Source organism: Lycorma delicatula, chromosome 4, assembly GCF_047948215.1.
Source record: "Lycorma delicatula isolate Av1 chromosome 4, ASM4794821v1, whole genome shotgun sequence".
Classification (NCBI taxonomy): domain Eukaryota; kingdom Metazoa; phylum Arthropoda; class Insecta; order Hemiptera; family Fulgoridae; genus Lycorma; species Lycorma delicatula.
This window is the reverse complement of record NC_134458.1, coordinates 204754641-204780637: the sequence shown is the minus strand read 5'-3', so window position 1 is coordinate 204780637 and position 25997 is coordinate 204754641. Positions and strand designations below refer to the sequence as shown.

The 25997-nt window shown below is 29.9% G+C and overlaps 1 protein-coding gene across 2 annotated transcripts in view; it reads left to right on the top strand.

Annotated features, from left to right (window-relative positions):
* LOC142324230 (VPS35 endosomal protein-sorting factor-like) overlaps positions 1-25997 on the top strand; it is a 97252-nt gene that overhangs the window by 44556 nt on the left and 26699 nt on the right. For both annotated transcript variants that reach the window (XM_075365062.1, XM_075365063.1), the window contains exons 12-15: positions 13821-13964; positions 14998-15167; positions 20540-20702; positions 25168-25360. In XM_075365062.1, the coding sequence (XP_075221177.1) occupies positions 13821-13964; positions 14998-15167; positions 20540-20702; positions 25168-25360 (670 nt within the window). The remainder of the gene's footprint in view (positions 1-13820; positions 13965-14997; positions 15168-20539; positions 20703-25167; positions 25361-25997) is intronic.

Here is a 25997-nt window from a genome sequence, read left to right as displayed (position 1 = left end):
CAGTCATTTAATATTCATCAACCTCTCTTAGTCTTAATGTTAAAGAGACTTTTACTCTATCTTGATATATCAGGTAAGATAATAATTGTATAAATATTTGATGTTAATAAAAACTAATATTTCAGCAATTGTGTAACTGTACATTTTATTAAAGAATTGGAGGAACATATCTCACTTTCAAATGAAATAAATTTAAATGAAGTGCAGCAAAAAAATGTGTATATGTAATTTAATAGGAAAGAAAAGTCATGTTGTGCCCACATCAGATTTTTGTATTTATATCAAGATGCAGGTTTAAAAATAAAAGATGAAAATGTCATATAATGGTTAGAATTTTCTATTGCCTTATTCATGTTTTAAATAAAAATAAAATTAAAAAGAAAAAATAGAATAAACTTTTTAAAAAAATATAAAAGCTATAAGTAACAATAATAAAAAAAAAACTTAAAAAAACTAAAAATAATACTAATTAATTTATTTGAATTCAGATTTCTTTATAAGTTGCAGAAAATTAGGGATTAGTAAAGTAAGTTATTGGTAGTTGTTTTTAATCTGAAGATGAACTTTTAGAGTCAATATTTAAAGAATTAAAAATGTATTATTTTGTAACTTTTAAGAGCAGGTTTTTTTAAAAGTTATTATTTTTTTTTTATTCGTTTTATATTTTTATGTAAGATTTTTATTGTTTAGTACATAAATATATTTTATATTGCTTCAAAATTTTCAAACTGAGTATTTTAATTTTTTTATGTTTCCTGATCTGTTAATCAGAGTTCAATTGCATCTCAATATACATGAACTAAATTTACCTGTACCTGTCATTACATTTAAAATTAACTAGCTATTGTATCCAGTTTCAGCCTGGTGCTGTCATTTCATACCACTTGTTATGAAAAATTTACTTCAGACAAAATTACTCAAAATTTTATTTTCTCTAATTATTATTATATATATCTTGACTTTGTAAAGTTAAAGATTATACTTGGATCATCATTTATGGAATTCTAATTCACAAAAGTTTGAAATAATATGATGCAACCTGTTAAGGGTTTGAAATATGATAAAACAAAAAATGTTTTATTAAATATTTAAATAATTCTTTTTTAACTATTAGTAATGTTTGTAGAATGATGTTTATTTATGCATTTATTTAATTCTTTAAAAACAACATGATCCCACATAACTGCCACTAAGTATATAGTTGTTATATTACTGATAGGAAATAAAATTGCTGGTATATGGTCAATACTAGTGAATCCACCGACTGTATGAATAGGAAAGTAAAGTTCTGGATAAACACCCTTCAACCTGTGTACAATTAACTTTTGTATTATATATAAAAAAAATGGCATCTGCAGCACTAAACCAATAAAAAGTAATATTAATTTCTGAGATTTGCCTTAAATTGGAAAATTTTTAATGCCACTTTTTAATAATCTTAGTTGAAAAGAAATATAATTTCTGAAAAAAAAAGATGTTCCTAATACATCGAAGGTATTAAAGTAAAATTCCTTTATATATTTAAATTCATATTAGTTGATATAAACATATTGAAATTTTACAGAAATTCATGAGTGGAATATCGATTGCAATACTCCACTCTTCAGAATTTATTTTGTTAATTTTAAATTATTAAAAATATTCTTCTGGCAGTATAATTACATTAGTGACATGAATAGGTAATGAGTTCTCCAACTGTGATTATCATTGCATTTGTCTTTTGTGTGTGTGGTATTTTGCCGATGAAAAAATTAGTCACAGATTGGATCTGACAGTAATATTAATCCGATTGAAATTAGTAATTACAGTTAATAAAAAATATAATAGTAATAATTGATTAATAATAATAATAAGAAACATGTTCATTATAACTACATTTAGCTATTTAATTTCAACAAACAGAATTCACAACAATTCTTACATTTCAATATTAGTTATGGTTCAGAAAACCACTACATTTCAAATTGTAATTTCAGAGATATATATCATCATATAAAAGTTAGTGATTTGATATTCAGGAAATCTCCTTAAAACACTGCCTAATTTTTTTTTAAATTTGAAAGTCTTTTTTAACTTTTTAAAAATTCTTAATTTTTCTAAATTATTTATAATCAATTAAAATCAAGGCCTCTGGAATCTAGAGTTTAAAACAGTAAGAAATATTTAATATTACTTAAATCTGCATAATATTGGTAACAATACTGCTTTCATAGTTCTGATAACAGCAATTGTACTTCTACTATTGGCTGAGAAAAAGGAAAAAAACACAAAGTTTAATAGTGGTTAGTTACATATTACTGGATACCATAATATTTCAATTATAGTTGAGAATATATATGTTATGTTAATAAAAAATAATAAAATCGCTTGAAATTATATTGTACTACTTCAGTAATATTCATATAACAAAATTTTGAAAAAAGTGCATATGTTTGGGATGAAATTTTTATTTTTAAATCCCATGTAGTTATAGAAGAATAAGAACTGTGTGTATTTTATTTTATAGTTTTATAGGAGACAACAAATATTTTTTTTTTAATGTAATAATGATATATTTATTTATTTTTTATTTTTTCTTAATTATATGTTTATAATAATTTTATTTCCTCAAATAATTATTATTTAGTAAAAATATCAAAAATATAAATATTTTGGGCACTTGTTATTGTTGACCAACTGTTTTTGAGACCTGTTTGTATTGTTAGTAAGTGTCAACATTTTCTTTTTATGTATTATATTACATATACACTCACACAGTCACACTCTCTCTCACACACACAAAAATACAGTACACAAATGTTTTCTATTTAAATTAAAAATAAATAAATAATTAAAAACCTGGATAAATAAAAATATAATCAATCATGCCTCCTAACAAATGTTATATGAGACAGAATATCAAGTATCCATCATTTAGTGTGGGCCCTTGTCCAATATGTAGAAAAGTTATAAAGGATAGTGATTCAGTGATGCAGTGCTATAAAAATTGTAAAAGGAAGTTTCATAAAGATTGCATTAGCTCAAGCGTTATAAAAGTCAATGGTTTTTATAATTTGTATAATGAAAAATGTAATTTACTTTGGGAGTGTGGGAGATCGGAATGTACTAGTACACAAAAACAGTTACCTATAGAGGAAGTGTTACAAAGATGTGGAATTCAAGGTGTTTTTTTGAATGAATCAGTTGACTGAATGTCTTGTCTTACTCAAAAAAAATGTGTAAAATTATAAATTGATTGAAATAAAGTATTTTTTTTATCCAGAGCTGAATGTTGATTTTTGTTTAAATTTTTTTTTAAATTTGTTACATGATTTAAATCGCATACAAATGCACAAGGCTTGTTGCATGGCATTATGAAAAAATGACACTATTTAATGACAGGTCCAAACTCTTGGCCATGTTGTCTCTGTAACTCTTTTGAGTCTGCAATTTTTATGTAACGTATATGAGTACTATCTACATTACATAAAAATTAATATATATTTATTTTATATAATGTACTGTATAATTGTTTTAAGTCTTTAATATTTCTGGCTATTAAATTTTGGGTTAATAATTGTGTAACCTTAAATACAAAATCTGTTGTATATCTGATAATTGTATTCTTCATTGATTGTGTTTTGAATGTATCCACTGAGATTGATGTTACTTCATTTTGAATTAATCTGTGTAGTTGCAAAGAAACTTTAGTTATGAACAAAATCAATTTCAATCGGGGGCACTTTTTTTGAATTTTCCCCCACTGATTGATATTGCATAATACAAGTTAATTAAAAGTGCATGTATTTGGTACTTTTATAGAATATGCCTGCAGCCAATCTATAGTTAGTTGTAATTGGTTGTTAGATAGTGCCACTGAAAAGAGAAAATAAATACAATAGTACATTTTTTTTAATACATTGTACTGTAATATCATTAAAATAATACAATAATACTGTAATAATAAAATAGTTAAGTACAGTATTTTTGTGAATACAGTAATAACAAGAACCTAATCTGCATTTCTGCATTAAAATAATTCATTGATACTGTAATAATAAAATAGTAAAATAAAGTACAGTATTTTTTGAGTACACTAATTTACGTTTATCATTTACTGTATAACTTAACAAGAACCTAACCTGTATTGCTGCATTAAATGTGAGTCTCAATTTACGCAGAAATTTTCTGGAACCTGTGTAAATTGAAGGTGCACTGTATAATAAATTTATATAAATAACTAAATATATGATATATAATTAAATATAATCAACCAAAATTAACCTAAGCTCGCTTCGATTGCTAACCTTGACTAACAGTAATGTTTTGATTATTTCAATAATAAATAATTGCAGTAATTACTGAATTTATTAAAAACTTATTAATCTAAGCAAACCTATGCTCGCTTCACTCGCTAACATCGACTAATTCAGTAATGTTTTGATTATTTAAATAATTGCAATAATTACAGAATTATTTAAATATTCAAAATTACTGTTAGTTAGTAAGGTTAGAAAGCATAGGTTAAGTTTTGTTAGATTATATCTATAAAGTAAATAAATATAAATGGTTATATTGGGTTATTTCTCCAACCTGGTTATCGTTAATATCAATATTTCTTGCTATTTTTAGTTATCTCAAAGTGAAAAACATAAAACTTTTGGGGGGGAGAAATGAAAAGTACCAATTTTTATTTTTTATTTTGAAACATGCATATTCCCACCTCATTCTTAAATAATTGCAATAATTACCGAATTTATTATTTAAATATTCAAAATTACTGTTAGTTAGTAAGGTTAGAAAGCATAGGTTAAGTTTTGTTAGATTATATCTATAAAGTAAATAAATATAAATGGTTATATTGGGTTATTTCTCCAACCTGGTTATCGTTAATATCAATATTTCTTGCTATTTTCAGTTATCTCAAAGTGAAAAACATAAAACTTTTGGGGGGGAGAAATGAAAAGTACCAATTTTTATTTTTTATTTTGAAACATGCATATTCCCACCTCATTCTTATTGAATGTTAAAAATACATCAATTTTTGGCAGATTGCTTAAAAAATTAAGTGTTTTTTGGGGGGGAATATATATATATATAAATTTTTATAATAAATCTAAAAGTATAAATATAATCGAACCAAACTTAACCTATGCTTGCTAGTCAAGGTTAGTAAGTGAAGCGAGTGTAGGTTAAGTTTGTTTAGATTATATTAATAATTATATTTATTTATTATATAAAGTTAATTATAATTTTATTTTCTCCTTTTAGTGGCGCCATCTTACAACTAACTAATTACAACAACTGACTAAATACAGATCGGCATCTTCTTGAAAGGAACCTGTATTTTAATGATTAGATATAATTATTTTGGAGAAACAAGAGTATAATTAAAAATTCATGTATTTTTTAAATAATAACTAATAATAACTCAATACAATACTTATTTTACAAAAGATAATTATATTACAGGATGAAACTCACTAATATATTGGAAGTTTTAAATTGAACAAATCTTCCTCATCCGTATGTCTGTGACACAATAGATATTCACATAAATTAGAATTCAACAATCTCCATTTCCCATCATTAAAGATTACATCATTGTTGTATGTAATCTGCATATTTAATGTTAATTAGAAAAGGTTAGCAAGCAAAGTGAGTGTATATTACATTTGGGGTTAGGTTATGTTGATATGTATGATACTGTTAAAAAAAACTTTTTTTAATTTTGAGGGGAAACTCCAAAAGAGTACCTCAATCATATATAAAATCATATAATTATATAACACATTCATATATTTTGGTTATTTATTAAATATATTTAATATATAATTGAAGTTTATAAAGCATAGATTTGCCCAAAATTTGAAATATTTCAATTTGATGTATAATATTTTTTTAAATTTTAACTGCAAGTAAAATATTTCTTGTTAATGACTCTGTAATATAATTAGTATATAATATAAAACATTAATATAATTACTATTTTTAAACTGTTACTATCTTTTGTAAAATGCCATGTAACTGTATATCTTGTTCTACTTGTGAATATGTTATTTGGCTTTGCATTATTGATTTGAAGCAGGCAAACAGAATGGCATTATTTTGGGTATATTGCAGCTGAAATTGGAATACTTTTCAAATTCTGGAGATCAATTAGACCTTTATTTGAATGTTAATTTATTTCATGTAACAGTACAAACTAATTGTTTTATATTGTTGATTTGTAAATATAATACATTTGCCTTTTTAAATAAATGTATTTTTTCAACAAAGTACTATTAATTTTAAGAGGTAGAATCTAATTTAAAGATAGGATTGTGTTATTTAGATTTTTAAAAATTCAGTCGTTAGTGGGTGTCTCTTTACACTACATCATTTAATTACAACGTAGTTATGCATTAAACTGTACATCTCTCCTTGATTGTATATACGTAATTTTGGTTATGCATTTAAATATGTATTTATGTTGCTCTACTTTAATAGTATTTTCAAAATCTTATTAATGGCTTTTTTGTCCTAAACAATTTGGCATTCTAAAAAGTAGGTTGAACAAGTGCTTGGAAGTTCTTTTTTTTGTTAAATTGCTTACATGAAAAAGTTTTGGCATACATTTCCTTTAGGAAATGTATGCCAAAACTGCACAATTTTGCTGTTTATTGAGTTGTTGGAAGCATTCTGAAACCCATTTTGAGTGAGATCTACCCAGTTACTTCATCACATTAGCCCTGTTACATCATCATTTTTGTATCTTTTTCCTTCAGAGCATTTTTCAAATGAGGAAACAAGAAGAATGCAGTAGGTGCCAAATCAGGAGAGTATGTTGTGTGCTCCAGAGTTGTTACACTGTGTTATGCCAGGTACTCTTTGATAAGAATGGATGGCTGTGCCAGTGCATTGTCATAAAAAATCAGTTCTATATTTTTAAAAATAAAAAAAAAATAAAAAATATTTTTTTAAAAATCAGTTATATATATTTTTCATTGTGCTTACTTCTTACTGCTTCATATAAATGATAAAGGATACCAATATACATTTCCTTGTTCATCGTCTGCCTGTCAGGAATGAGTTCATGGTGAACTGCATTGTCATATAAATACACGATTGTCAGTACAGAAGTTACTTAAAAATTTCTAACTATTTCTGCGCTTCAAATAATGGGCAGGCAGGAGTAGGGTTCATAATGAACAAGAAGATAGGGAAGAGAGTAGAGTACTTCAAAACGCATAGTGATAGAATCGTTGTAATAAGGATAAAATCAAAACCTAAACCGACAACGATTGTTAACATCTATATGCCTACAAGCGCCCATGATGATGATGAGGTAGAGTGTGTATATGAAGAGATTGATGAAGCAATTAAACACGTAAAAGGAGATGAAAATTTAATAATAGTTGGAGATTGGAATGCAAGCATTGGAAAAGGCAAGGAAGGAAATATAGTGGGTGAATACGGGCTGGGCAAAAGGAATGAAAGAGGGGACCGACTTATAGAGTTTTGCATGAAGTATAATTTAGTAATTACCAACACCCAATTTAAAAATCATAATAGAAGAATATACACTTGGAAAAAGCCAAGCGATACTGCAAGGTATCAGATAGATTATATCATGGTTAAGCAAAGATTTAGAAATCAACTCGTTGACTGCAAAACTTACCCTGGAGCAGACATTGATAGTGACCATAATTGGGTGATAATGAAATGTAGATTGGGGTTTAAAAACCTGAAGAAAAGGTGTCAGATGAATCGGTGGAATTTAGAGAAGCTTGAGGAAGAGGAGGTAAAGAAGATTTTTGAGGAGGACATCGCAAGAGGTCTGAGTAAAAAAGATAAGGTAGAAAATGTAGAAGAAGAATGGGAGAATGTTAAAAAGGAAATTCTTAAATCAGCAGAAGCAAACTTAGGCGGAATAAAGAGAACTAGTAGAAAACCTTGGGTTTCAGACGATATATTGCAGCTGATGGATGAGCGTAGAAAATATAAGAATGCTAGTGATGAAGAAAGTAAAAGGAACTATCGGCAATTAAGAAATTCTATAAACAGGAAGTGCAAACTGGCGAAAGAAGTGGATTAAAGAAAAGTGTTCAGAAGTGGAAAGAGAAATGAACATTGGTAAAATAGACGGAGCATACAGGAAAGTTAAGGAAAATTTTGGGGTACATAAATTAAAATCTAATAATGTGTTAAACAAAGATGGTACACCAATATATAATACGAAAGGTAAAGACGATAGATGGGTGGAATATATTGAAGAGTTATACGGAGGAAATGAATTAGAAAATGGTTTTATAGAGGAAGAAGAGGAAGTTGAGGAGGATGAAATGGTAGAAACAATACTGAGATCTGAATTTAAGAGAGCATTAAAAGATTTAAATGGCAGAAAGGTTCCTGGAATAGACGGAATAGCTGTAGAATTACTGCGTAGTGCAGGCGAGGAAGCGATTGATAGATTATACAAACTGGTGTGTAATATTTATGAAAAAGGGGAATTTCCGTCAGACTTCAAAAAAAGTGTTTTAGTCGTGATACCAAAGAAAGCATGAGCAGATCAATGTGAAGAATACAGAACAATTTGCTTAATAGCCATGCATCAAAAATCTTAACTAGAATTCTGTACAGAAGAATTGAGAGGAGAGTGGAAGAAGTGTTAGGAGAAGACCAGTTTGGTTTCACAAAAAGTGTACAGAAAAGGGAAGGAATTTGAGGCCTCAGATTAATATTAGAAGGAAGATTAAAGAAAACAAACCAACATACTTAGCATTTATAGACATAGAAAAAGCAATCGATAATGTAGACTGAAATAAAATGTTCAGCATTTTAAAAAAATTAGATTTTAATACAGAGATAGAAGAACGATTGCTAATATTAACTGGAACCAAACAGCAACAGTAATAATTGAAGAACATAAGAAAGAAGCCGTAATAAGAAAGGGAGTCTGACAAGGATGTTCCCTATCTCCGTTACTTTTTAATCTTTACATAGATCTAGCAGTTAATGATGTTAAAGAACAATTTAGATTCGGAGTAACAGTACAAGGTGAAAATATAAAGATGCTACGATTTGCTGATGATATAGTAATTCTAGCCGAGAATAAAAAGGATTTAGAAGAAACAATGAACGGCATAGATGATGTTCTACGCAAGAACTATCGCATGAAAATAAACAAGAAGAAAACAAAAGTAATGAAATGTAGTAGAAATAACAAAGATGGACCACTGAATATGAAAATAGGAGGAGAAAAGATTATGGAAGTAGAAGAATTTTGTTATTTGGGAAGTAGAATTACTAAAGATGGACGAAGCAGGAGCGATATAAAATGCTGAATAGCACAAGCGAAACGAGCCTTCAGTAAGAAATATAATTTGTGTACATCAAAAATTAATTTAAATGTCAGGAAAAGATTTTTGAAAGTATATGTTTGAAGTGTCGCTTTATATGGAAGTGAAACTTGGATAATTGGAGTACCTGAGAAGAAAAGATTAGAAGCTTTTGAAATGTGGTGCTATAGGAGAATGTTAAAAATCAGATGGGTGGATAAAGTGACAAATGAAGAGGTATTGTGACAAATAGATGAAGAAAGAAGCATTTGGAAAAATATAGTTAAAAGAAGAGACAGACTTATAGGCCACATACTAAGGCATCCTGGAATAGTCGCTTTAATATTGGAAGGACAGGTAGAAGGAAAAAATTGTGTAGGCAGGCCACGTTTGGAATATGTAAAACAAATTGTTAGGGATGTAGGATGTAGAGGGTATACTGAAATGAAACGACTAGCACTAGATAGGGAATCTTGGAGAGCTGCATCAAACCAGTCAAATGACTGAAGACAAAAAAAAAAAAAAATTATTTCTGCTTTAAAACTGAAGCAAATTTTATAAACACAACAATTTTTGTAGCTTAATTCATTACCCACTATGAATGTCATCTTCAATACTAAAACGCTTAAGCCAGAGATATTGCATCAATTAATAGCATTTATTCTTTTACAATTTGTGGGGAATTTTTTGTAGGACTTATTACTTTGTGTGGATTGAGTTTAGTTTTTTTAGAATGTTTCATTACTTTCAAGTATAGGTAACAAAAATGTAACTTTAATTAGAAATGTATATCTATTGGTCTTTAGCTGCTGGTTAATATTGTTGCTTTTTATAGATTTTATAGTAAGAATCAGTGATGTTTTTATTTTATTATTATAACCTTAAAGAAAATAATTGATTGAAGTTATAATCATTTAAAGTAATCTGTACTTTAAATAAAACTTTAAGAGGAGCAAATTATTATCTGACTTAACCTTTTTTTTTACTTCTAAGACCATAATGGATCACTTTAGTTCTTTTTTTTTTGGCAAGTTCTTTCTTTTCTTGCTGATTTGTTGTTTTTCAGCTTTTCTTTTTTGCCAGTAATTTCTAAGGGTTTCGGATCTTCTTGCCCTTTCTTGTTCAGAGTACACCTGGCTTATTGTTTTCTTGGGTTTCGATAGGAATCTTGTTTCTTTATTTTTTAATTTCTCATAGTTTCCGGTTTTCGTTTTTAGGTTTCATGGGTTATGTCTAATTCCTCCATGTCTTTCTGTACTTTGTATAAACAGTTCAGTCTGCTTTTCTTGTTCCAGAAAAGTTTGATTATCTGTCTGATAAGTCTGGTCTCTTCCATTCTGAAAATATGTCCTAGAAAGGAAATTCTCTCTTCTTTCTAAATTTATTAGTTATCGGGATGATTGTTTTGTAAATCTTAACCTTTTTATTAATAATCTTTTTTATCACTTTTGTTTAATGAACTTAAAAAAAATACTTTATCTTTATTAAAAATCATTAAAACATGTTTAGTTAATGTATTCTATCTGGAACATACCCAGTGTTCTGTAGTTATTATTATTCTTTAAAATTGCAATATGCACTCCCTAAAACATTTAAACATTTTCAAGCAGATAAGTTGTAGTCAATAATTTTATTTTTTATTTTGTTTGGAGTATCATTTTTTTAATTATTTAATTTTCAGAAGTTTTCAGTGCTGAATTGTACAGTCCACGAACAATGTTGTGTGATCCAGCATTTAACGTATATCATTGGTAACCTAAAATGCAAACAACTTTATTAATATTGATTTTTCATCTTGCTTGCTTTTTAAGTTATCTTGAAAATTTATATTATTGATTCATTCATTCTTTGCATATATGAATGACATCAGGCCATGTACGTATCATTGTGCTATAAGAATCAAATATAAAAATTATGATAGAAAAAATGAAAAAGATTTAAGGATATACTGATAATGTATTTTTTTCAATTGAAACATCTTTTTCATTTAAGTTATACAGAAAAACCTTACTGTGAGACCACCATTTGTCCATTTGATGTGGAGGAACATTTTATTAAATTGAACACCAATTAAAACTGTAAAGTAACCATATTACATTAAAAATCTTTTTCTTTTATTGAAGTTAAAAATAGCATAACTTTAACCCTGTGCTAAAATATATTGTCATATAAAGTCCATGATTGTCAGTATAAAGTTACTTAAAAAAATTTCTAACTCTTTCTGTGATAAAACTGAAGCAAATTTTATAAACGTAATAATGCTTAAAGCTTAATTCATAATATTTTCGCTTGTTTTTGCAACTTTCTAGTGACATTTGGAATACTATACAAAAATGATCGGTAACTGAAACAAAAATCACTGAAGATACTCAGGGAATGTTATTTATTAATAATGTTGTATATACACTTTCAAACTGTGTAATTTGCTACACAAGATTTCCAATTTGTTTTTCTTTTAAATATATAACCAAAATCTCAGTTTTCCTTAATTTGTTTATTTTCACTAAAAATTATAGTTTTTATGGTATTTCAGTTTTCATGTATGGACCAATTATCTGAATACTAAAATAAATTAAATAAAGAAAAACATAATGTAACTGGCTGATTGTAATTTATTAGAAAAATATTTTCTTGATATTTCACTTTCTTTACATCTGTGTCTAGTTGCGTTGTTCTTAGTATATGAAATCTGTTCAGAAAATAACCGAACGTTTTTAATTGCACACCAACAGAAATATTTAGTGACATGTGGTTGGTAGCATTGTGTTCTGTATAACCACCTCTGTAACCAAATGTTCTTGGATTGTTGATATCTCATTTTTCGTATTATTCTTATTTGAGTGCAACACGTTTAAGTAGTTAGTAGTGATTTTTATAATGTGTGATTTTCAGGAGCAGCAATACAATGTATAATTTTTCGTAAAACTGAGGAAAACTTTAACAGAAACGTTTCAACTTTTGAAACAAGCTTACGAAGATTATGCTCTGAGTCATAAGCAGTGTTACTAATGGTTTTCACAATTTAAAAGTGGTCATCAGTCAATTGAAGATGAACTTCAACTGATAGCACCCACGTTCAGAAAATCAACGATCTGATGCATGCAGATCGTCAATTGACTGTCGCAGAACTAGCAGAAGCAATTAGCATCTCAATCAGATCATGCCATAACATTTTGACTCTGAAAAATTTTACATGCTTCGAGTTGCAGCAAAGTATGTTCCTTGGTTGATACCGAACAGCAGAAAGAACATTGAGTGGACGTTTGTCGGCAACTTCTTGAACAAGCGAATAACGATGAATTATTCATGCAAAGGAATCATAACAGGAGACAAAAGCTGGGTTTACAGCTAAGACTTCAAGACAAAAGTTCAATCATCACAATGAATTGGTAAAGATCTCCACGCTCCAAGAAACACATCAGTCTTGATCCAGTGTCAAAGTGATGCTTTCTGTTTTTTTTATTTTAATGGAATTGTGGATTTTAAATTCTTGCCTCAAGGTGAAACACTGAACCGTATGTACTATCAAGGCATTTTACAATGGTTACATGAAAAAATCTGCAAAAAGAGACCAGAATTGTGGCAAGATAACTCATGGTTCCTTCACCACAACAACGCACCCGCACACTCAGCTTTGTAAAGCTGTCCAAAAATCAGATGACTGTCCTCCCTTAGCTTCCCTACTCACCAGACCTGGCTCCTTGCAATTTTTTAATATGTGTAAAATTAAAATCAGTGATGAAAGGACATCGTTTTAAGACTATCGATGACATTAAAGCAAATTCATCACGGACCGTAATGGCCATTTCAAATGAAGCTATCCAGGACTGCTTCGCGAAGTGGAAACACCATTGGGAAAAGTATATCAATAGGGGAGGGAATTTCGTTAAAGGGGACAAGGACCAATAATCTATAAAACTAATAATAAAGATTAAAAAATTAAGTTCAGTTATTTTCTGAACAAACCTTGTAAGTTAAATAAAATGAGTGTTGGGACTTGGTAATTAAGTATCATAATGTAATTTGATTATATTGAAATTTTCAAAAGAATAACAAATTGTTCTGCTTCCTATAAATTCGGTGGCTAGAAAAAAAATATATTCTCAGTTTAATGAAAGTGGATATTTAATGTTACCAGTTGGGAAATTGTTTTGTGTCCTGTGGAGATAACTTATTATTCTGATGAAAGCTGATTATCTAAAATGTGAAATATAAACAAAATATTTATTGCATATCTGTGGTTGTAACTGTAATTACTGCAAATTAATTTGGGTAATTACTGGTTATGTTAGGCTAGAATAAAATTACACATTTGATCCCTGATAAGATCTATTTTTAACCAACTTCAAAAAAGGAGGAGATCTATTTTCCTCAGATTGATTGTTTCAGGATGTTTAAATGTTGTAATCTGGTAATCTTTCTTCTGCTGTGTATAACCTGGTGTAATGTTATACTGGTTAAGTAGGTATACAATTTTTGTGATTAATATTGTTTAAAGGATGTATTTTAATTTTGTTTCAGAATAGAGAAGTTAATGCTTTTCTTGGAGATGTAATACAACATGTAACACCCAACAGAGCTTATGAACAGTTTTATCCTCAGCTACAGACTATCATTGAGAATATTATTTCAAATACATCTGATTTTGAATCACTTTTTATAATGGTATGTTACAAATAGTTGAACATAAACAGTAATTTAATAGTTCTTGGTTTTTTTAAGTACATTACATTAATATTAAATTATTTCTCATGCGTTCTATCACTACCATTTCCATGTTACCTCCTATTGTGTAAAATAAAGTGTTAAAATAAATAATTAATTTTTGTTTATGTTATTAAGATATTGTCAGTCTTTAGGCTCGTAATTGGTTATTTACAAAACATAACGTAAAACTATTTTCTGTTAGTATTGTTATTAGATATGCAGAAATATTTCAGTTATTTTCATTGAATAAGGTTTAATCATAATAAAATTAACAGTATAAAGGATAATTTAATTTCACTGCTATTGAATTAACACCATGCCTAAAATATAAGTTTAATTTCTAAATGATATCATTGGCAGTAGCAGTCTATGACTGGGTGAGGGCTATTGAGTTTAATGGAAAAGCAGTATGACTTAATGAGAATTATGTACATGTTTTTTTATAAAATAAAATGTAGTATTGTAATTTCAGAACAAATTTAATAGATATCTACTTTTTACAAACCCTGTTCTGTAAATATTTAATCTGTAAATTACATAAACAATTTATAGAATGCAGTTGTATTAAAAACGCAGGGTGCTTATAACTGACAACAAGGTGCTATCATGTTATGAGTACATAATGCCCATATTAGAAGTTTATCTAAATAAGTTGGAAGCATAGTGTTCTCTAGCCAACAGTCTTGTGCATTCTCAGTTAGTTTTCTCTATCTTACCTGTTAAAACTTAACTGCAATAATATAAATGATTGTAAACATCCAGCAAGAGATTTTCAGCAACACTAAATTCCAATATAATGCTCCGTAAATACTTTACGTAGACAATGTCAGTTGTTGTGGTCAATAGCCGCTAATAAATCAATATTGTTGGTGATCTTTAGAAAGTTTATCAAAATGTTCGTTAACATTTTATCCACCCTTTCAATTGTTTATTAATTTAACAATTTTTTTTAATATTTTATTCTTTATTGTTATTTATTTATATTTTACAGGATAAATTTTTGCCACTGATAGATTTATTTCATGGTGAATTTGTTAAAGTAAATGTATGTAAAAGTATTATGACCGATTATATGTCTCGTGGAAATTTACAATTAACTAATGATCCAGTTGTCACTGATGCTCTTATGTATATATGTCGTGGTATGCATGACTCTGTTAGGTAAGGTCTTTATTTATGTTCTATATTAATTTTTAATTTAAATATATTTTTTCTTAGCACTTCTGAGGTTCCCTTAATGGTTTTTCTTCATTTTAATTTTTATCAAGAGGGATGAATAATGTGTTTGAAGACTGTTTTTTAGGTACTAAGCTAATTAATAATATATCTTTTGACTATGTTGTAGCACACCAATCGAATAGCATTTTAGTAATTAGAATGATGATGAAAGCTAAAAGATTTCTGTACCATATTCTCATATGAAAGGTTCAAGCATTTATGATGGATTTGTATATCACAGATTTATTAATAATCTAGTTATTATTTAAGAATAATCTTAGCATCACAGTAAAGCTGATAGAATTTTATATCTTTGATATAGGGTTAGGAATTACAATGTTAGTATACTCTAAATTATATCCTCATTACAAACCTTACCTATTCAACTAATCTTATTAAATCATCAATAAACTTATACCTCAAAGGCTTCAATTCTCTTCAATGATTGTTTACAGCAGCACAGCAAAGATGTACCACTTCATCATTAAAATTAAACTTAACTTGTAGCTGCATAGGTATTCCTCATTCACAGGAAATCTCATTTAGCATTTAATATTCTATATCTCAGGAATGATTCTCTGTATTTATATAAGAAGCTTCCCAAATCAGTAAAACCTGATACTCATCCAAGAGTAATTTTACCAATGAAAAGGCCAGCATTGTTGATTCTGGGTCTACTTATCATATTTGGTTTTGTTAAAATTAAATTGGTATTCATAGCAGCTACTCACATCCTTCACTTTAAACATAATTATATATACAATATAAACCTTATGTTGATGGAATTTATTAAAACTGAAATTATTTTATTTTATGAACAGGATTCTATTTATCTTCAGTATATACTAAAAAAAATTAGGAAATTTAGTTACTAAGAATTGTAATCTGCTGCAAATCATTGATCTAGCAGAAAAACCTAACATAGCATAAAGATTTTGTAAAAAAAACATATTTGGAGGCTAACTTATATAAATGTAAAAGCATAAAACTTCGGTAAAAAACAGCATTGCCACATACTTTATTATATTATACTACATAAATTTTTAAAATTAGTTTTGCATTTTATATATACCATCTAAATTAAATTTTTATTACAAACAAAAACTTAATACGACGTACCATACTTGAAGAGATGAATTCATTCTACAGAGCAAGAAAGCCATTATCTTTTAAGTTTCATCACAGTTAGAATTAATCAGCTTAGAAGTCTTTCTTAGTACATAAGCCTTTCACAAAAGACTCAATTCATTTTAAGGGTTCCATAAAGTAGAGCTAAAAGTATTCCAGCAGACCAAATTTCAGGAAGATTAATCTCTGTAAGACATAGACATCAATCTCCACATGAAATAAGCACTATTCAGTTTTGTCATTGCAAATTTTTAAACTAAAGTTTTTCAATAAATCAGTAATGTTATGACTCCTGCATTAGAATTAAATCTACAAACAACCAGTTCCTCTCAGATCTAATTAACCTCTCATTCATATTAGTTATGCTAATTTTAGATGTTCTAAGTTTTGTGTTCTTTGTTGCTTTCTTCTATAGTCACACACGCAAACAAGTTTAGCTTTTAGAAAAACTTTGCTCATGAAGAATCAGTGATGTAATTTAGCTTTCAAATTCAGATTTTTTTGAGTCCAGGATCTTTGCAACATGATTATCATTATTTTTTCTAATAATTTTACAAAATGAATTGAATTTGATGGAGAATTTTCCTTAATTGGTGACTGCAGAGGTTGTTTTAGTAGAATCTGAAGCGATAGAGAGGAATATTTGATTGATGTTGTTGTAGATAAAATTTTATCTCTTAAGGAGTCTTTTAGGCTACATGGATGGAAGGTTTGGTTACAAAGGAAACTGCAATCTTTATTGTTTCTTTTTTTGGAAAGAGAAGAAAGAACAAGAGTCATGAGTGAAAATTAAGAAGCAAAAGAAAACATTTTTTCCTATTTTGACAAACAAAATTTGAGATTGACAAAAAATGTTTTACTTCCTAAGATTTCTGCAATTCTTAATTCTCAACACCCAGTTCATCAAAGCTGTATTTAAAGACCGATGGGAAATTTCTCTTCTTAAGGCTGGTGAACCTGTGTCGTTCATGGCCACACTAGTAATTTACATACTGCATTGTTGTCTGTAAGTTGTTGCATTGTATCTTAGATTACGTGTGAGTTATTGTGTTATCAAATGAATAGAAAAATCGATGTTGCCACCGATTGTGAAATATGTGGAGTCATATGCTTTTTAAACCATGAAAATGTTAAGCTGGCTGAAATTCATAGGAAATTACTTGCTGTGTATGGTGGTAATGTAATGAATGAAAGAAATGTCCGAAAATGGTGTAAAAGGTTTAGAAATAACAGAATTAATGTGCATGATGAAAAACGTTCGGGGAGGCCCCCGATAATCATCGAGGACTTGTTGAAACGTGTCAATGATGAAATCAGAAAAGATTGTCACTCAACAATTTTTGACCTGTTCCTTTTTTTTCCTGATGTTTCAAGAGCTGTTATTGGCCACATTTTTCATGACCATTTAGGCTTTAGAAAGGTTTGTGCATGTTGGGTGCCGCACATCTTAACAGAACGTCACACAAAAATCCATATGGGATCTGCTTTGGAATTTTTGATGCACTACACAGAAAAAAGGATGAGTTCCTTAATTCAATTGTTACCAGTGATGAAACATGGATTTCATATTACACGCCAGAGAGAAAATGGCAGTCAAGTGATTGGCGTCACCCTCAATCACCAATCAGACCAACAAAGATCAAACCACAGCCATTTGGACGCAAACTGATGGCCACAGTCTTTTTGGGATCGGTTTTGCATACTGTTGATTGATTTCATGCTATGTAGAACGACTATAAATGCAGAAGCCAACTGCAAAGCTCTATGTAAGTTACGGTACACCATTCAAAATCAGCAATGTGGGTGGTTGATCGATGGTGTCATCCTGCTGCACAATAATGCATGTCCGTATGTTGCAGATCTGACACGTGATTTACTAAGAAATTTGGATGGGAAATTTATGATCACCCACCATATAGTCCGGACTTAGCTCCTTCTGATTACCATTTGTTTGGGAAATGAAAGAATTTTTGAGTGGTTAGCAATTCACAGGTGACAGTGAACTTAAAAATGCTTTAATGAGTGGCTAATTGGAGTGGTGGCAGAAGAATTAGACGAGGGTATATTGAAGCTGGTATCACTACGATAAATGTCCTAATTCATGTGGTGATTATATAGAGAAGTAGTATATGGTAAGTAGTTTAAGAGAAATAAAAAATATTTATAAAGTTTTCAGAATAGATTTTTTTACAGTGAAACGATCTTTACTTTAGAGATAACCTCTTGTAGTTAAGCTGAATCATCTTTGAAGATATAACCTACCTACAACCTTCATTTGTGACAAATGCAGTTTAAGTCTGCATTTAATTTAATTGAAATTGAAGAGTACAGGTTACTTTTATAAAGCTTTCTCAACCACAGACCTATCTATCCTTAAGAAAGGATAATACAGGTTGATTCAAAGAAACGGGAAATTTAAAAAATTAAATAACGTTAATGAAAAATTTTTTTTAGAAAATGAATTTTATTTCATGTAATTGTACAAATGTTGCCATTTTAGGATACATACATTTTAGTTTATTTTTTAAAGATGACATCTTGCAGGTGACCTCCTCTTCTACGTAAACACTCATGAAGTCTCTTCGTTAAATTGTTCATGGTTTAACGTAACATCTCAACTGGAATTTCCGCAATTGCTTCTCGGATCTTTGCCTTCAGTTCTTCCGTTGTAGCAGGTCTACTGTGGAACACTTTGCTTTTAAGGTGACCCCACAAAAAGTAATCGCAAGCTGAGAGATTAGGCGATCTGGGAGGCCATCTAATGTCACCATTTCGTGAAATGACACATTGTCCAAACAATCGGCGTACAGCTGCCATTGATATTTGTGCAGTATGTGACGTTGCTCCGTCTTTTTGAAACCAGGCTGTGTTAAGAATTGGTGGAAATTTCTTTTGTTGTTCCACAACAAAGGTTTCAAGCATGGCTACGTAACGAGCCGACGTCACTGTAATCGTAAGACCATTGTCATCCTCAAAAAAATAAGGGCCTATAACACCATAAGATGACATAGCACACCACACGGTCACTTTCTGGCTGTGCAACGGACGCTGGTGTAGCTGCGTAGGATTTTCTTGTGCCCATTATCTGAAATTTTGCTTGTTAACAAATCCACTGAGGTGGAAATGCACTTCGTCTGACATCCACAGTTCGTGAAAAAACTCTTTGTTATCATTTATCTTCTGAAGCATTACATTACAGAATTGTGCTCGCACAACTGCATCGTTCCATTTCAGTTCCTAGACGATCTGCAACTTGTATGGATGGAATTGCAAGTCCTTCACTAACATTCTTCGAACACTTGAACTATGCAATTGTAGAGATGCTGAAAGACGACGGATTGACCGATGTGGACTTCGTGTGACAGCATCTTGTAAAGCTTGAACATTCTGTGGTGTACAGATGGTTCGCTCACGGCCTGGAGGTTTCTTTTTCATTGCCGAACCAGTTTTCTCAAAATTAGATACCCATGTTTTAATTGCATGTGCTAATGGAACACGGTCGTGCCGTCCCAAATTAAAATGACGGCAAAATTCTCTACGCGCTTCCTCCACACTCATTGTTTTTGTAAAACACTTTGATAGCAAATGCACGTTGCGCACCACTCCAAGGATCCATGACATCTAAATGGCAGGTTAGGTTAGAGAGGCTGGCGCCACTTATCAAGTGGTACCAATTGCCCACGGCTACCAACACAACTTTCAAAATTTCCCGTTTCTTTGAATCACTCTGTATATCTTTGTTAGTAGGGAAATTTGTTGTCAAGGATTTGAAATTTTCACTACTTTAATTTCACAGTTCCTTTTAGTAGCATAATTGTCTTTTAAAATATTGTCATCTCTAATCTTTCCTTGCTTAATGGAGGTATCAAATTTATGTATTCCTTTCTGGTATATTAGAAACTCATCAGTGTAAGATTCAATGTGAAACAAGTTATCTTAAACTAAATTGCCGACAAACTAATAATTTTTAGTTTTTTTTACTTTTTAAGAAGGAGGCCCAAATGTATAAAATAACATTAGATACATCAAATGTATCAAAATAAGAGCTGAGGTACTGGACTATCAGTCCAGAGGATAAGAAGTAATTTTAATAAATCTTGATTATTTATTTAGGTTTTTAAAACTAGTTCTTGTATTACTAATAGTTATTATTATGTAATGAAATTGATAGTTTATAAATTTTGCAGTGTATTAACAGTTGATGATGAAAAAAGACAAATTGGTTTATTAATTTCACAACTAGTACGACAAGTAAATTTTGGTCGTGATTTTGAACAGCAGTTAAGTTATTATGTAGATGCCAGAGCTGCTTTTACTAATCTTGATTCAGTGCACACTACTCTTGTCCAGGTGATGTATATCTTAAGTTTTGAAGTTTCAAATAATTCTCATATTGATTGCTGTTAATAATAAAATTTAATATTTAATGAAATATAATCCACCAAAACACAGTAAATAGATAAGTTAAACTTACCATATTAATGCCAAGAATCAATTTTTGCAGGATCTTGCACCTTCACTTGTTAAGAAATACAGTAATTACATTAAAATATATTTATTTATGAGTTGTTAATTTATCAAAATTGTTTTTTGAAATTTTATATGGACAAATATGCTAATTCTGCTGTCCAGTACATAAATAAATATATTTTAATGTAATTATAGAAGAATTTAATTACAAACTGAAGATGCGGGATCCTATGAAAATCAATTTTTGGTATTAGTATGGTAAGTTTAACTTCTCTATTTACTGTGTTTTGGTGGTTTATGTTTCATTTAATATGTCTTAATGTATCTATATATATATATATATATATATATAAAAAATGAGTTGATCTCTTTGAAATGCAAAACTAAGGATCCTGTAGGTATACAAAAAAAATCTTAATTTGTAAAGTTTCTATTTTTATTGCAAGGATGGTTTATATGTTTTTCTTTTAGATTCTCGATTATCTGGTTGTCCGGTCATTCTCTTATTCTGAAATTCAGTTATAACTACAAGACAGTATGACCAGTTTTATAAATCCAAACAGCTTATTTTTTACCATGTTGAGTGCTAACATCTGCATTAAAAAATATGTACGTTGGATCATTCAGTTATCCGTTATTTTTCTGAAATTTACTTAAATTTTTGGAATGGTACAACCAATTTTAAAAATTCCAACAGTGTCTTTGCTAGCAGTACAAGGGGTAACATTTGCATACAAAAGATATACTCTCAATGATCTGGTCATTCTCTTATTCCGAAATTAATTTATATCTCTCAAACGGTATGACCAATTAATTGTTTATTGATATACCAAATAAAAAAACATATATTGTCGATCGTTATTTAAAGTTATCTGTTATCAAAGATTTAAAAATTTCTGGTTTTTTTTTTAAATTTTTAAATGAAACATATAAAAATGAAATTCAGGACAATGATAAATCTTGATTTTTTGGAACTTTTGAAGTCTTTACAACCTTTCTACCCCCCAATATTAAGGCCGTAAACCGTGAAAATTTACTGCGCAAGTGCTATGAATACAAATTTTTTTAAAAAATAGAAGAATGTTCTTGAAAATGTCTATTGAGATGCACTTTTGGTTCCATAAGTTGCAAATCAATAAATGGAGCTGTAGCTTAAAAATCACTACAATAAGTTCATCGTGGCGAAATGCTAATAAAATATTATATTAATAATATTGTGTTAATAATAACAAATCTTTTTTTAAATACGTTGAAATCGAAAACGACTAAATACATAACCTAAAAACAATCAAAACCATGTTATATATTGTGAAAATAATTTATGTTTATTAAATATTTAGTAGGCCCTGTTCTGAGATTGGCAAGTTAAGTGGAATGCGTCCACCAAGGGTAGGTGGACACATCATCTTAACGCAGATATAGGGCTGTGGGCCGGTGGAGGTTTGGAGAGTTGAACTATTGGCTCACACAATTCCTGACCAGCCATGGGTTCTTCTACGCCTACTTGTGTGGTAGGAGGAGGGTGGATGATTCCTACTGCCCTTACTGTGGCGACCCAGATACCCTGGAACACGTGGTGTTCTGGGCCCACAGTGGGATGAATACCGCCTAGCTTGCTCAGTGATTACCAGACCGCTCAACGTGGAGACTATCATCGCCACGATGTTGCGAAGCTCCAAGAAGTTTGATAACATCGCAGGATTCATGACAAGGGTTCTTCAGGAGAAGGCTTGGAGAAGAGGGACAGCCCTCTGCAGAGCTGCCATTTGCTCGTGCTTACACAGGTGGGTGATAGCGATGAGGCACAGGGACTCTTGAACCCCTGAGTGAAAAAGACCAAGTCCCAGTGGGGATGTCCCACTCAGGGTGTCCCTGTTATAAGCATTGGCTTAAAGACTGACTCCTGGCTCCCAGAGTGGGGACCCTGGGACGGCATAGTTGGGCCTGGTGGATCCTACTCTGGGGGTTTGAGGCGGGCACAAAGTAAGATTTGACTGGTGGGCAGAGATGGGAGGCATGTTGGAATAAATCAGTATCCCCTGATACTGAGCCCAGGGGAGTGTAGTACACTCCCCTGGGCTCAGAATTACACAGCCCAGGGGAGTGTAGTACACTCCCCTGGGCTGTGTAATACTTAACTGCAGGATCTGGAGCCCAGGGGAGAAGGTGAAAAATTAAATAAAAAGTTTTTTAAAAACATTTATTTTAATGCTTCTTTAAGGTGCTAAACTTTAAGTATGTTTAGTAATTTTACTGTGATTGTGATAGTTGTTTGAATTTCATCAACATTCGAAATCAAATAATCATGGAACAGAAAAATTTGGCGATATTTTACAAATTGAATTTTTTTAAGTTTATTGTTTTCATTGAATTGAAAATTTTATTATTTGAATTCAAATTTTCACTTGACTTTTTTCTTTAAAATTAAAATTTTTCTGCCACTTTCTTTTTATAAAATTAAATTGATATGCAAAAAAGTAGTATTGGTAGGACAAGTCGTAACAGCAAAATATTGTAAGATACCATACTCAATTGAATGAAAGATTGAGATCCAGGTCTGTATTGCAGCATGAAAGAGCATCAGTTTGTAGCAGTGAAGGGTTACATAAGTTTCATTCGGAAACAAAACGAATGTGTTGTGAGGATGGCAAAGTTTTATTACCAGTTATCAGAATTACCCAAAGAGCAGAACAAAGTGATGCCTGGCTGTGAAGCTAGGCTGAGCAGCTAGATGGAAGAGATAAAGTGGATTATAAGTTGTGGATCGATAAATGGAACTATAGCTAAAAAAAATCACTACAATAAGTTCATCGCGGCAAAATACTAATGTTTATTTTCTTAATATATTTCAGTAAAATACTTAATATTCTCACAAACATGAGGATATGAATGTATCGATGGTCCAGGAGGCAGAGCCCCCTGACCGGCTAGTATTTTCTAAAATTTATTTAATTTTATTTTCTGGTCATGTTATTTTTTTAAAGTTTTTTTTTATGTACAATTTGTGTTCTATATTTTCGTAAATTTAAAAAAGATAATACTTCTATAAAAGTATTTTTATTTATTCTCTGTGATCTACCCAACCCTTGGTATGGCTAGCACTTGTGTTTTATGTAAATCATCAAATATACAAATATGTACTAAAATACCAGATTTTTTACTGAATTTTTTAAAAAATTAGTCTGACTACTTTTTCAGAAAGTACTTCAGTTTATAGATCACAGTACTAACATGTTTTTTATATTTTCACCTAATTTTTTTCTACAGGTTTTTTTTTGTAACTAAGTCCAGTCGTGTTGTAACCTGTATTTTATTGAGCATATGTACAGTTTTAATATCTACCAACAAAAACCACCCATAAATACACCAGATTAACAGCAAACTTAATTGAAATATATCAGTTTACGTGAAAAGTACTTTGTAAATCTATCAGTTCTTCATCAATTATTAAAATACTCTGATAGGCAACCTTCATTGTATATTAAAACGGATAGTTGTCTTGATAAACTGAATTAAAATTTGTTACCAATTAAGCCAGTTTTGACAAATCATGTGGACATAATAGCAGTTTTACTATGGATACCATTGTTTTTTCTTCACTTCATATATTGGATTGCCTTGCTTGTCCTAGAAACCATCTCTCCTCACACAATCTTTGTTTTTATAACTAGTTTATCAGTATTGTAATGGCACTCAAGGTAAATGATTTTCCTGCTTATAGATCAGACAGCTACACCATTTAACTTTATCTTTTTTACTAGGAAAAAGTTTCTAATTTGTGTCAGATAGTTTCACTTCTTATTCTACCCTTCAATGTGCAGCCATTACTGCCCCAAAATCTCATTTCTACAATCCTAATTGGTCTAGAATTCCCCTGGACAACATGTCTCATTTCAATTCAGTGTTACCAATATTGTTATTAGTCTATTAGTCTTAGAATTTTAATTTACTTTCTTTTCTTGTTATGTTTCAGGGTTTTTGAGTAGTCCCAAAAGTGTTCTCAAACCTAACTTTATTTTTCACATAACAATCAGTTATAAAAGAAACTAGTCACCTACTCCAAGATCATTGCATTCAACTGTACTTTTGATCTAGCTGGATAATTCCCGCAGTCATTATTTCAGTCTTTTAGCTGATATTCTTAGGCTATCTCCTTCACACACCTTCTTAAAGAGCTTAATACACTTCTGTATTATTTAAGTTATTTTTATGTGTAGAGTAATTTTTCATTACTAATAGCATAAGATTAAAGTATGCATTATTTTTTGTTATATATATTAAAATATCTTGATTTTTACTTGTCTCGGTGTATTAAATAATGTTTGGAACTTTATTTGTGTAACAGTGTGTAAACAAGTTATCTATGGAAACCAGTCGTATTGTAAAAGGTCACCATACGCGTAAGACATCATCATTTGTTAGAGCATGTGCTGCTTATTGTTATATAACTATTCCATCAATTGTATCAGAAATGACAAGACTTCAGTTGTATTTATTATCTGCACAAGTTGCTCTAATGAATCAATGTCTTAACCAAGGTTTGTATTTCTAATCTTATCTTATATAATTATTTTTTCTCTCTCTTCCCTCTTTCCTTTATAAATTGTTTTTAAAACATTTTCATCTTCATCTAGATCTCTGCCTCTTTATTCCCTTTTACTCCTCTTTACCTTTAAGTTTATATTTTGTTTTTTTTTCCACCTCACTACAGGAAAAAGTGTGTAATATCTAACTATTGTGTGACTTCATTGTTGTTATATGAATTAAAACGATGTGTTATGGAACATACATTTTATCTTCAGATTTTTCACGCTTGTTAAGGTGTTTATATTCAGCTGAGTAGAATGAACTCAAAATTAATAAAAAATAAAAATTCCAGTCTATTGATATCAATCAGCAGAACCATATCTATTTCCATTCTTCTCTATTTTCAACTAAACTTTTGAATTCTTAATAGTTCCCACTTCGTTTAGTTCATCTATAATTTTTAACCTTTTTTGCCTTCTCTAGTGATCCTACTATCACTGTTTTAATCAGTCCTTCTTCTCTCCTAGCCAGCTTTCCTGATCTAAATTGTTATGATTAAACTTCTCTTATCACAATTGGGACCAAGACCAACTAATATAGGAATATGTATGCTGACTCCTCTGCAATTACTGATTGACCACAATTGTT